Consider the following 12195-nt stretch of genomic DNA (forward strand, 5'->3'; position numbering starts at 1 on the left):
CTTTAAGTTATACTCACCAGGGCTACAACACGTCCTTCAAGAGATTGGAATTCTGGACTGCTGCGGTTGGTGAGTTGTTCGTCAAATGCTTCCACAAAGGTCACATTAAGAACCACAGCTGGTGCCGGAGCTTCAGGGGCAGAAGTTGTCGTTGGCTCGTCAATTGTTACTTCTGCAGGTGTTGTGTGAGGGATGACAAAAAAGTAAGCATGAGTGGGTGCTTTGCCAAGAATTGAAAAACAAAAGAGGATGAAGTAGTTTGACGTCTGAAATGTTTACTTACCAACCACTTTGATGGACTCGGCAACGACGACGAGATCGAAGGCGTTGCTGCCGTTTTCCACAGCCTTCACTACAGCGTCTACAACTTCCTCAGGCTCTGGAAGTTCATCGAGGGGTGCTTCTTCATCGAACTTCAGCTCCACCGTTGCTGTGACATTGCCCATGTCGTCGGACCTGTTGGAGAAAGACACATTGCTTAATCGAATGGTGTTGATTCAGAATTTGCCTTTGTCTTCCTCTTTTCAATATCTTTCAGCCATTTCTTTGTTCCCCGGAGGTCTTCGAGTACAATTGAGCATTGTCCAAAAGGTTGTTTCCTCGTGATGATTTGATGTAGTTTATGCCGTAGCCTTGCAAGCCACTAAAAATTACCCAAATCCGATGACGATGGTCTCGTCGAAGAGTAGGCCAAAGCTCGCTACCATGACTGCGTCGCACTGTGAAAGAAAAGGGAAACGGTCAAACATAGGGCGCGGTTCAATCGCAGGGTTTTATCTAATGACATCAACCCTGATGGCAAATTTTCTCAAGACAACCAACTTGCTCTGGATAAACAAAGTCTTTGGGAGTTATATCACAGAGACCACTGTCTGGACCTGCTCTAGGTATAGAGCTTAATGAAACCACTTTGTTTTTGATTTAGCACAATGTGGTGGGAAAAAAGTAACGCACAGAGCCTCAACAAATTGCAGTGACAAGAGTACCAATTCTGAAACCCTCTTTCAAAGAGGCGTACAGCACAGTGCGGGATTCTGCTGCTCCACAGTTCAATCTTACATGGATTTTGAAGGAAATGGAAGGGGCACTGTGATTGCTTGTTTTTCATGTGGTGCTAAAAGCACATCTATGATCATTTAAGACACTTGATATAAGCCCTTTGTGCCCTGAGAAATGTATGTTGCCATGACTATGTGCCATTCCAATGGGAAAATGGGGTTGGACTTGCTCTAAATGCATTGGGCTCATGCACTCCAAACCATGTGCTGTGGATTCTTTAAAAAGGGCCCTTTAAGTTATACTCACCAGGGCTACAACACGTCCTTCAAGAGATTGGAATTCTGGACTGCTGCGGTTGGTGAGTTGTTCGTCAAATGCTTCCACAAAGGTCACATTAAGAACCACAGCTGGTGCCGGAGCTTCAGGGGCAGAAGTTGTCGTTGGCTCGTCAATTGTTACTTCTGCAGGTGTTGTGTGAGGGATGACAAAAAAGTAAGCATGAGTGGGTGCTTTGCCAAGAATTGAAAAACAAAAGAGGATGAAGTAGATTGACGTCTGAAATGTTTACTTACCAACCACTTTGATGGACTCGGCAACGACGACGAGATCGAAGGCGTTGCTGCCGTTTTCCACAGCCTTCACTACAGCGTCTACAACTTCCTCAGGCTCTGGAAGTTCATCGAGGGGTGCTTCTTCATCAAACTTCAGCTCCACCGTTGCTGTGACATTGCCCATGTCGTCGGACCTGTTGGAGAAAGACACATTGCTTAATCGAATGGTGTTGATTCAGAATTTGCCTTTGTCTTCCTCTTTTCAATATCTTTCAGCCATTTCTTTGTTCCCCGGAGGTCTTCGAGTACAATTGAGCATTGTCCAAAAGGTTGTTTCCTCGTGATGATTTGATGTAGTTTATGCCGTAGCCTTGCAAGCCACTAAAAATTACCCAAATCCGATGACGATGGTCTCGTCGAAGAGTGGGCCAAAGCTCGCTACCATGACTGCGTCGCACTGTGAAAGAAAAGGGAAACGGTCAAACATAGGGCGCGGTTCAATCGCAGGGTTTTATCTAATGACATCAACCCTGATGGCAAATTTTCTCAAGACAACCAACTTGCTCTGGATAAACAAAGTCTTTGGGAGTTATATCACAGAGACCACTGTCTGGACCTGCTCTAGGTATAGAGCTTAATGAAACCACTTTGTTTTTGATTTAGCACAATGTGGTGGGAAAAAAGTAACGCACAGAGCCTCAACAAATTGCAGTGACAAGAGTACCAATTCTGAAACCCTCTTTCAAAGAGGCGTACAGCACAGTGCGGGATTCTGCTGCTCCACAGTTCAATCTTACATGGCTTTTGAAGGAAATGGAAGGGGCACTGTGATTGCTTGTTTTTCATGTGGTGCTAAAAGCACATCTATGATCATTTAAGACACTTGATATAAGCCATTTGTGCCCTGAGAAATGTATGTTGCCATGACTATGTGCCATTCCAATGGGAAAATGGGGTTGGACTTGCTCTAAATGCATTGGGCTCATGCACTCCAAACCATGTGCTGTGGATTCTTTAAAAAGGGCCCTTTAAGTTATACTCACCAGGGCTACAACACGTCCTTCAAGAGATTGGAATTCTGGACTGCTGCGGTTGGTGAGTTGTTCGTCAAATGCTTCCACAAAGGTCACATTAAGAACCACAGCTGGTGCCGGAGCTTCAGGGGCAGAAGTTGTCGTTGGCTCTTCAATTGTTACTTCTGCAGGTGTTGTGTGAGGGATGACAAAAAAGTAAGCATGAGTGGGTGCTTTGCCAAGAATTGAAAAACAAAAGAGGATGAAGTAGTTTGACGTCTGAAATGTTTACTTACCAACCACTTTGATGGACTCGGCAACGACGACGAGATCGAAGGCGTTGCTGCCGTTTTCCACAGCCTTCACTACAGCGTCTACAACTTCCTCAGGCTCTGGAAGTTCATCGAGGGGTGCTTCTTCATCAAACTTCAGCTCCACCGTTGCTGTGACATTGCCCATGTCGTCGGACCTGTTGGAGAAAGACACATTGCTTAATCGAATGGTGTTGATTCAGAATTTGCCTTTGTCTTCCTCTTTTCAATATCTTTCAGCCATTTCTTTGTTCCCCGGAGGTCTTCGAGTACAATTGAGCATTGTCCAAAAGGTTGTTTCCTCGTGATGATTTGATGTAGTTTATGCCGTAGCCTTGCAAGCCACTAAAGATTACCCAAATCCGATGACGATGGTCTCGTCGAAGAGTGGGCCAAAGCTCGCTACCATGACTGTGTCGCACTGTGAAAGAAAAGGGAAACGGTCAAACATAGGGCGCGGTTCAATCGCAGGGTTTTATCTAATGACATCAACCCTGATGGCAAATTTTCTCAAGACAACCAACTTGCTCTGGATAAACAAAGTCTTTGGGAGTTATATCACAGAGACCACTGTCTGGACCTGCTCTAGGTATAGAGCTTAATGAAACCACTTTGTTTTTGATTTAGCACAATGTGGTGGGAAAAAAGTAACGCACAGAGCCTCAACAAATTGCAGTGACAAGAGTACCAATTCTGAAACCCTCTTTCAAAGAGGCGTACAGCACAGTGCGGGATTCTGCTGCTCCACAGTTCAATCTTACATGGCTTTTGAAGGAAATGGAAGGGGCACTGTGATTGCTTGTTTTTCATGTGGTGCTAAAAGCACATCTATGATCATTTAAGACACTTGATATAAGCCATTTGTGCCCTGAGAAATGTATGTTGCCATGACTATGTGCCATTCCAATGGGAAAATGGGGTTGGACTTGCTCTAAATGCATTGGGCTCATGCACTCCAAACCATGTGCTGTGGATTCTTTAAAAAGGGCCCTTTAAGTTATACTCACCAGGGCTACAACACGTCCTTCAAGAGATTGGAATTCTGGACTGCTGCGGTTGGTGAGTTGTTCGTCAAATGCTTCCACAAAGGTCACATTAAGAACCACAGCTGGTGCCGGAGCTTCAGGGGCAGAAGTTGTCGTTGGCTCGTCAATTGTTACTTCTGCAGGTGTTGTGTGAGGGATGACAAAAAAGTAAGCATGAGTGGGTGCTTTGCCAAGAATTGAAAAACAAAAGAGGATGAAGTAGTTGACGTCTGAAATGTTTACTTACCAACCACTTTGATGGACTCGGCAACGACGACGAGATCGAAGGCGTTGCTGCCGTTTTCCACAGCCTTCACTACAGCGTCTACAACTTCCTCAGGCTCTGGAAGTTCATCGAGGGGTGCTTCTTCATCAAACTTCAGCTCCACCGTTGCTGTGACATTGCCCATGTCGTCGGACCTGTTGGAGAAAGACACATTGCTTAATCGAATGGTGTTGATTCAGAATTTGCCTTTGTCTTCCTCTTTTCAATATCTTTCAGCCATTTCTTTGTTCCCCGGAGGTCTTCGAGTACAATTGAGCATTGTCCAAAAGGTTGTTTCCTCGTGATGATTTGATGTAGTTTATGCCGTAGCCTTGCAAGCCACTAAAAATTACCCAAATCCGATGACGATGGTCTCGTCGAAGAGTGGGCCAAAGCTCGCTACCATGACTGCGTCGCACTGTGAAAGAAAAGGGAAACGGTCAAACATAGGGCGCGGTTCAATCGCAGGGTTTTATCTAATGACATCAACCCTGATGGCAAATTTTCTCAAGACAACCAACTTGCTCTGGATAAACAAAGTCTTTGGGAGTTATATCACAGAGACCACTGTCTGGACCTGCTCTAGGTATAGAGCTTAATGAAACCACTTTGTTTTTGATTTAGCACAATGTGGTGGGAAAAAAGTAACGCACAGAGCCTCAACAAATTGCAGTGACAAGAGTACCAATTCTGAAACCCTCTTTCAAAGAGGCGTACAGCACAGTGCGGGATTCTGCTGCTCCACAGTTCAATCTTACATGGCTTTTGAAGGAAATGGAAGGGGCACTGTGATTGCTTGTTTTTCATGTGGTGCTAAAAGCACATCTATGATCATTTAAGACACTTGATATAAGCCATTTGTGCCCTGAGAAATGTATGTTGCCATGACTATGTGCCATTCCAATGGGAAAATGGGGTTGGACTTGCTCTAAATGCATTGGGCTCATGCACTCCAAACCATGTGCTGTGGATTCTTTAAAAAGGGCCCTTTAAGTTATACTCACCAGGGCTACAACACGTCCTTCAAGAGATTGGAATTCTGGACTGCTGCGGTTGGTGAGTTGTTCGTCAAATGCTTCCACAAAGGTCACATTAAGAACCACAGCTGGTGCCGGAGCTTCAGGGGCAGAAGTTGTCGTTGGCTCGTCAATTGTTACTTCTGCAGGTGTTGAGTGAGGGATGACAAAAAAGTAAGCATGAGTGGGTGCTTTGCCAAGAATTGAAAAACAAAAGAGGATGAAGTAGATTGACGTCTGAAATGTTTACTTACCAACCACTTTGATGGACTCGGCAACGACGACGAGATCGAAGGCGTTGCTGCCGTTTTCCACAGCCTTCACTACAGCGTCTACAACTTCCTCAGGCTCTGGAAGTTCATCGAGGGGTGCTTCTTCATCAAACTTCAGCTCCACCGTTGCTGTGACATTGCCCATGTCGTCGGACCTGTTGGAGAAAGACACATTGCTTAATCGAATGGTGTTGATTCAGAATTTGCCTTTGTCTTCCTCTTTTCAATATCTTTCAGCCATTTCTTTGTTCCCCGGAGGTCTTCGAGTACAATTGAGCATTGTCCAAAAGGTTGTTTCCTCGTGATGATTTGATGTAGTTTATGCCGTAGCCTTGCAAGCCACTAAAAATTACCCAAATCCGATGACGATGGTCTCGTCGAAGAGTAGGGCCAAAGCTCGCTACCATGACTGCGTCGCACTGTGAAAGAAAAGGGAAACGGTCAAACATAGGGCGCGGTTCAATCGCAGGGTTTTATCTAATGACATCAACCCTGATGGCAAATTTTCTCAAGACAACCAACTTGCTCTGGATAAACAAAGTCTTTGGGAGTTATATCACAGAGACCACTGTCTGGACCTGCTCTAGGTATAGAGCTTAATGAAACCACTTTGTTTTTGATTTAGCACAATGTGGTGGGAAAAAAGTAACGCACAGAGCCTCAACAAATTGCAGTGACAAGAGTACCAATTCTGAAACCCTCTTTCAAAGAGGCGTACAGCACAGTGCGGGATTCTGCTGCTCCACAGTTCAATCTTACATGGCTTTTGAAGGAAATGGAAGGGGCACTGTGATTGCTTGTTTTTCATGTGGTGCTAAAAGCACATCTATGATCATTTAAGACACTTGATATAAGCCATTTGTGCCCTGAGAAATGTATGTTGCCATGACTATGTGCCATTCCAATGGGAAAATGGGGTTGGACTTGCTCTAAATGCATTGGGCTCATGCACTCCAAACCATGTGCTGTGGATTCTTTAAAAAGGGCCCTTTAAGTTATACTCACCAGGGCTACAACACGTCCTTCAAGAGATTGGAATTCTGGACTGCTGCGGTTGGTGAGTTGTTCGTCAAATGCTTCCACAAAGGTCACATTAAGAACCACAGCTGGTGCCGGAGCTTCAGGGGCAGAAGTTGTCGTTGGCTCGTCAATTGTTACTTCTGCAGGTGTTGTGTGAGGGATGACAAAAAAGTAAGCATGAGTGGGTGCTTTGCCAAGAATTGAAAAACAAAAGAGGATGAAGTAGATTGACGTCTGAAATGTTTACTTACCAACCACTTTGATGGACTCGGCAACGACGACGAGATCGAAGGCGTTGCTGCCGTTTTCCACAGCCTTCACTACAGCGTCTACAACTTCCTCAGGCTCTGGAAGTTCATCGAGGGGTGCTTCTTCATCAAACTTCAGCTCCACCGTTGCTGTGACATTGCCCATGTCGTCGGACCTGTTGGAGAAAGACACATTGCTTAATCGAATGGTGTTGATTCAGAATTTGCCTTTGTCTTCCTCTTTTCAATATCTTTCAGCCATTTCTTTGTTCCCCGGAGGTCTTCGAGTACAATTGAGCATTGTCCAAAAGGTTGTTTCCTCGTGATGATTTGATGTAGTTTATGCCGTAGCCTTGCAAGCCACTAAAAATTACCCAAATCCGATGACGATGGTCTCGTCGAAGAGTGGGCCAAAGCTCGCTACCATGACTGCGTCGCACTGTGAAAGAAAAGGGAAACGGTCAAACATAGGGCGCGGTTCAATCGCAGGGTTTTATCTAATGACATCAACCCTGATGGCAAATTTTCTCAAGACAACCAACTTGCTCTGGATAAACAAAGTCTTTGGGAGTTATATCACAGAGACCACTGTCTGGACCTGCTCTAGGTATAGAGCTTAATGAAACCACTTTGTTTTTGATTTAGCACAATGTGGTGGGAAAAAAGTAAGGCACAGAGCCTCAACAAATTGCAGTGACAAGAGTACCAATTCTGAAACCCTCTTTCAAAGAGGCGTACAGCACAGTGCGGGATTCTGCTGCTCCACAGTTCAATCTTACATGGCTTTTGAAGGAAATGGAAGGGGCACTGTGATTGCTTGTTTTTCATGTGGTGCTAAAAGCACATCTATGATCATTTAAGACACTTGATATAAGCCATTTGTGCCCTGAGAAATGTATGTTGCCATGACTATGTGCCATTCCAATGGGAAAATGGGGTTGGACTTGCTCTAAATGCATTGGGCTCATGCACTCCAAACCATGTGCTGTGGATTCTTTAAAAAGGGCCCTTTAAGTTATACTCACCAGGGCTACAACACGTCCTTCAAGAGATTGGAATTCTGGACTGCTGCGGTTGGTGAGTTGTTCGTCAAATGCTTCCACAAAGGTCACATTAAGAACCACAGCTGGTGCCGGAGCTTCAGGGGCAGAAGTTGTCGTTGGCTCGTCAATTGTTACTTCTGCAGGTGTTGAGTGAGGGATGACAAAAAAGTAAGCATGAGTGGGTGCTTTGCCAAGAATTGAAAAACAAAAGAGGATGAAGTAGTTTGACGTCTGAAATGTTTACTTACCAACCACTTTGATGGACTCGGCAACGACGACGAGATCGAAGGCGTTGCTGCCGTTTTCCACAGCCTTCACTACAGCGTCTACAACTTCCTCAGGCTCTGGAAGTTCATCGAGGGGTGCTTCTTCATCGAACTTCAGCTCCACCGTTGCTGTGACATTGCCCATGTCGTCGGACCTGTTGGAGAAAGACACATTGCTTAATCGAATGGTGTTGATTCAGAATTTGCCTTTGTCTTCCTCTTTTCAATATCTTTCAGCAATTTCTTTGTTCCCCGGAGGTCTTCGAGTACAATTGAGCATTGTCCAAAAGGTTGTTTCCTCGTGATGATTTGATGTAGTTTATGCCGTAGCCTTGCAAGCCACTAAAAATTACCCAAATCCGATGACGATGGTCTCGTCGAAGAGTAGGCCAAAGCTCGCTACCATGACTGCGTCGCACTGTGAAAGAAAAGGGAAACGGTCAAACATAGGGCGCGGTTCAATCGCAGGGTTTTATCTAATGACATCAACCCTGATGGCAAATTTTCTCAAGACAACCAACTTGCTCTGGATAAACAAAGTCTTTGGGAGTTATATCACAGAGACCACTGTCTGGACCTGCTCTAGGTATAGAGCTTAATGAAACCACTTTGTTTTTGATTTAGCACAATGTGGTGGGAAAAAAGTAACGCACAGAGCCTCAACAAATTGCAGTGACAAGAGTACCAATTCTGAAACCCTCTTTCAAAGAGGCGTACAGCACAGTGCGGGATTCTGCTGCTCCACAGTTCAATCTTACATGGCTTTTGAAGGAAATGGAAGGGGCACTGTGATTGCTTGTTTTTCATGTGGTGCTAAAAGCACATCTATGATCATTTAAGACACTTGATATAAGCCATTTGTGCCCTGAGAAATGTATGTTGCCATGACTATGTGCCATTCCAATGGGAAAATGGGGTTGGACTTGCTCTAAATGCATTGGGCTCATGCACTCCAAACCATGTGCTGTGGATTCTTTAAAAAGGGCCCTTTAAGTTATACTCACCAGGGCTACAACTTGTCTTTCAAGAGATTGGAATTCTGGACTGCTGCGGTTGGTGAGTTGTTCGTCAAATGCTTCCACAAAGGTCACATTAAGAACCACAGCTGGTGCCGGAGCTTCAGGGGCAGAAGTTGTCGTTGGCTCGTCAATTGTTACTTCTACAGGTGTTGAGTGAGGGATGACAAAAAAGTAAGCATGAGTGGGTGCTTTGCCAAGAATTGAAAAACAAAAGAGGATGAAGTAGTTGACGTCTGAAATGTTTACTTACCAACCACTTTGATGGACTCGGCAACGACGACGAGATCGAAGGCGTTGCTGCCGTTTTCCACAGCCTTCACTACAGCGTCTACAACTTCCTCAGGCTCTGGAAGTTCATCGAGGGGTGCTTCTTCATCAAACTTCAGCTCCACCGTTGCTGTGACATTGCCCATGTCGTCGGACCTGTTGGAGAAAGACACATTGCTTAATCGAATGGTGTTGATTCAGAATTTGCCTTTGTCTTCCTCTTTTCAATATCTTTCAGCCATTTCTTTGTTCCCCGGAGGTCTTCGAGTACAATTGAGCATTGTCCAAAAGGTTGTTTCCTCGTGATGATTTGATGTAGTTTATGCCGTAGCCTTGCAAGCCACTAAAAATTACCCAAATCCGATGACGATGGTCTCGTCGAAGAGTAGGCCAAAGCTCGCTACCATGACTGCGTCGCACTGTGAAAGAAAAGGGAAACGGTCAAACATAGGGCGCGGTTCAATCGCAGGGTTTTATCTAATGACATCAACCCTGATGGCAAATTTTCTCAAGACAACCAACTTGCTCTGGATAAACAAAGTCTTTGGGAGTTATATCACAGAGACCACTGTCTGGACCTGCTCTAGGTATAGAGCTTAATGAAACCACTTTGTTTTTGATTTAGCACAATGTGGTGGGAAAAAAGTAACGCACAGAGCCTCAACAAATTGCAGTGACAAGAGTACCAATTCTGAAACCCTCTTTCAAAGAGGCGTACAGCACAGTGCGGGATTCTGCTGCTCCACAGTTCAATCTTACATGGCTTTTGAAGGAAATGGAAGGGGCACTGTGATTGCTTGTTTTTCATGTGGTGCTAAAAGCACATCTATGATCATTTAAGACACTTGATATAAGCCATTTGTGCCCTGAGAAATGTATGTTGCCATGACTATGTGCCATTCCAATGGGAAAATGGGGTTGGACTTGCTCTAAATGCATTGGGCTCATGCACTCCAAACCATGTGCTGTGGATTCTTTAAAAAGGGCCCTTTAAGTTATACTCACCAGGGCTACAACACGTCCTTCAAGAGATTGGAATTCTGGACTGCTGCGGTTGGTGAGTTGTTCGTCAAATGCTTCCACAAAGGTCACATTAAGAACCACAGCTGGTGCCGGAGCTTCAGGGGCAGAAGTTGTCGTTGGCTCGTCAATTGTTACTTCTGCAGGTGTTGTGTGAGGGATGACAAAAAAGTAAGCATGAGTGGGTGCTTTGCCAAGAATTGAAAAACAAAAGAGGATGAAGTAGTTTGACGTCTGAAATGTTTACTTACCAACCACTTTGATGGACTCGGCAACGACGACGAGATCGAAGGCGTTGCTGCCGTTTTCCACAGCCTTCACTACAGCGTCTACAACTTCCTCAGGCTCTGGAAGTTCATCGAGGGGTGCTTCTTCATCAAACTTCAGCTCCACCGTTGCTGTGACATTGCCCATGTCGTCGGACCTGTTGGAGAAAGACACATTGCTTAATCGAATGGTGTTGATTCAGAATTTGCCTTTGTCTTCCTCTTTTCAATATCTTTCAGCCATTTCTTTGTTCCCCGGAGGTCTTCGAGTACAATTGAGCATTGTCCAAAAGGTTGTTTCCTCGTGATGATTTGATGTAGTTTATGCCGTAGCCTTGCAAGCCACTAAAAATTACCCAAATCCGATGACGATGGTCTCGTCGAAGAGTAGGCCAAAGCTCGCTACCATGACTGCGTCGCACTGTGAAAGAAAAGGGAAACGGTCAAACATAGGGCGCGGTTCAATCGCAGGGTTTTATCTAATGACATCAACCCTGATGGCAAATTTTCTCAAGACAACCAACTTGCTCTGGATAAACAAAGTCTTTGGGAGTTATATCACAGAGACCACTGTCTGGACCTGCTCTAGGTATAGAGCTTAATGAAACCACTTTGTTTTTGATTTAGCACAATGTGGTGGGAAAAAAGTAACGCACAGAGCCTCAACAAATTGCAGTGACAAGAGTACCAATTCTGAAACCCTCTTTCAAAGAGGCATACAGCACAGTGCGGGATTCTGCTGCTCCACAGTTCAATCTTACATGGATTTTGAAGGAAATGGAAGGGGCACTGTGATTGCTTGTTTTTCATGTGGTGCTAAAAGCACATCTATGATCATTTAAGACACTTGATATAAGCCATTTGTGCCCTGAGAAATGTATGTTGCCATGACTATGTGCCATTCCAATGGGAAAATGGGGTTGGACTTGCTCTAAATGCATTGGGCTCATGCACTCCAAACCATGTGCTGTGGATTCTTTAAAAAGGGCCCTTTAAGTTATACTCACCAGGGCTACAACACGTCCTTCAAGAGATTGGAATTCTGGACTGCTGCGGTTGGTGAGTTGTTCGTCAAATGCTTCCACAAAGGTCACATTAAGAACCACAGCTGGTGCCGGAGCTTCAGGGGCAGAAGTTGTCGTTGGCTCGTCAATTGTTACTTCTGCAGGTGTTGTGTGAGGGATGACAAAAAAGTAAGCATGAGTGGGTGCTTTGCCAAGAATTGAAAAACAAAAGAGGATGAAGTAGTTTGACGTCTGAAATGTTTACTTACCAACCACTTTGATGGACTCGGCAACGACGACGAGATCGAAGGCGTTGCTGCCGTTTTCCACAGCCTTCACTACAGCGTCTACAACTTCCTCAGGCTCTGGAAGTTCATCGAGGGGTGCTTCTTCATCAAACTTCAGCTCCACCGTTGCTGTGACATTGCCCATGTCGTCGGACCTGTTGGAGAAAGACACATTGCTTAATCGAATGGTGTTGATTCAGAATTTGCCTTTGTCTTCCTCTTTTCAATATCTTTCAGCCATTTCTTTGTTCCCCGGAGGTCTTCGAGTACAATTGAGCATTGTCCAAAAGGTTGTTTCCTCGT

The 12195-nt window shown here is 44.9% G+C and overlaps 1 protein-coding gene across 1 annotated transcript in view; it reads right to left on the reverse strand.

The window, feature by feature from the left end:
• The window catches only part of LOC117807800, a 96869-nt gene that overhangs the window by 8112 nt on the left and 76562 nt on the right, over nt 1-12195 (reverse strand). Inside the window, exons 7-35 of the mRNA XM_034677202.1 lie at nt 11875-12047; nt 11609-11763; nt 10958-11022; nt 10587-10759; nt 10321-10475; nt 9670-9734; nt 9299-9471; nt 9034-9188; nt 8383-8447; nt 8012-8184; nt 7746-7900; nt 7095-7159; nt 6724-6896; nt 6458-6612; nt 5806-5852; nt 5435-5607; nt 5169-5323; nt 4518-4582; nt 4147-4319; nt 3882-4036; nt 3231-3295; nt 2860-3032; nt 2594-2748; nt 1943-2007; nt 1572-1744; nt 1306-1460; nt 655-719; nt 284-456; nt 18-172 (exon numbers count right to left, since the gene is read on the reverse strand). Coding sequence (XP_034533093.1) covers nt 18-172; nt 284-456; nt 655-719; nt 1306-1460; nt 1572-1744; nt 1943-2007; nt 2594-2748; nt 2860-3032; nt 3231-3295; nt 3882-4036; nt 4147-4319; nt 4518-4582; nt 5169-5323; nt 5435-5607; nt 5806-5852; nt 6458-6612; nt 6724-6896; nt 7095-7159; nt 7746-7900; nt 8012-8184; nt 8383-8447; nt 9034-9188; nt 9299-9471; nt 9670-9734; nt 10321-10475; nt 10587-10759; nt 10958-11022; nt 11609-11763; nt 11875-12047 — 3847 coding nt within the window. The remainder of the gene's footprint in view (nt 1-17; nt 173-283; nt 457-654; nt 720-1305; nt 1461-1571; nt 1745-1942; nt 2008-2593; nt 2749-2859; nt 3033-3230; nt 3296-3881; nt 4037-4146; nt 4320-4517; nt 4583-5168; nt 5324-5434; nt 5608-5805; nt 5853-6457; nt 6613-6723; nt 6897-7094; nt 7160-7745; nt 7901-8011; nt 8185-8382; nt 8448-9033; nt 9189-9298; nt 9472-9669; nt 9735-10320; nt 10476-10586; nt 10760-10957; nt 11023-11608; nt 11764-11874; nt 12048-12195) is intronic.

This window comes from Notolabrus celidotus, chromosome 23 (genome assembly GCF_009762535.1).
Source record: "Notolabrus celidotus isolate fNotCel1 chromosome 23, fNotCel1.pri, whole genome shotgun sequence".
Taxonomy (NCBI): Eukaryota; Metazoa; Chordata; class Actinopteri; order Labriformes; family Labridae; genus Notolabrus; species Notolabrus celidotus.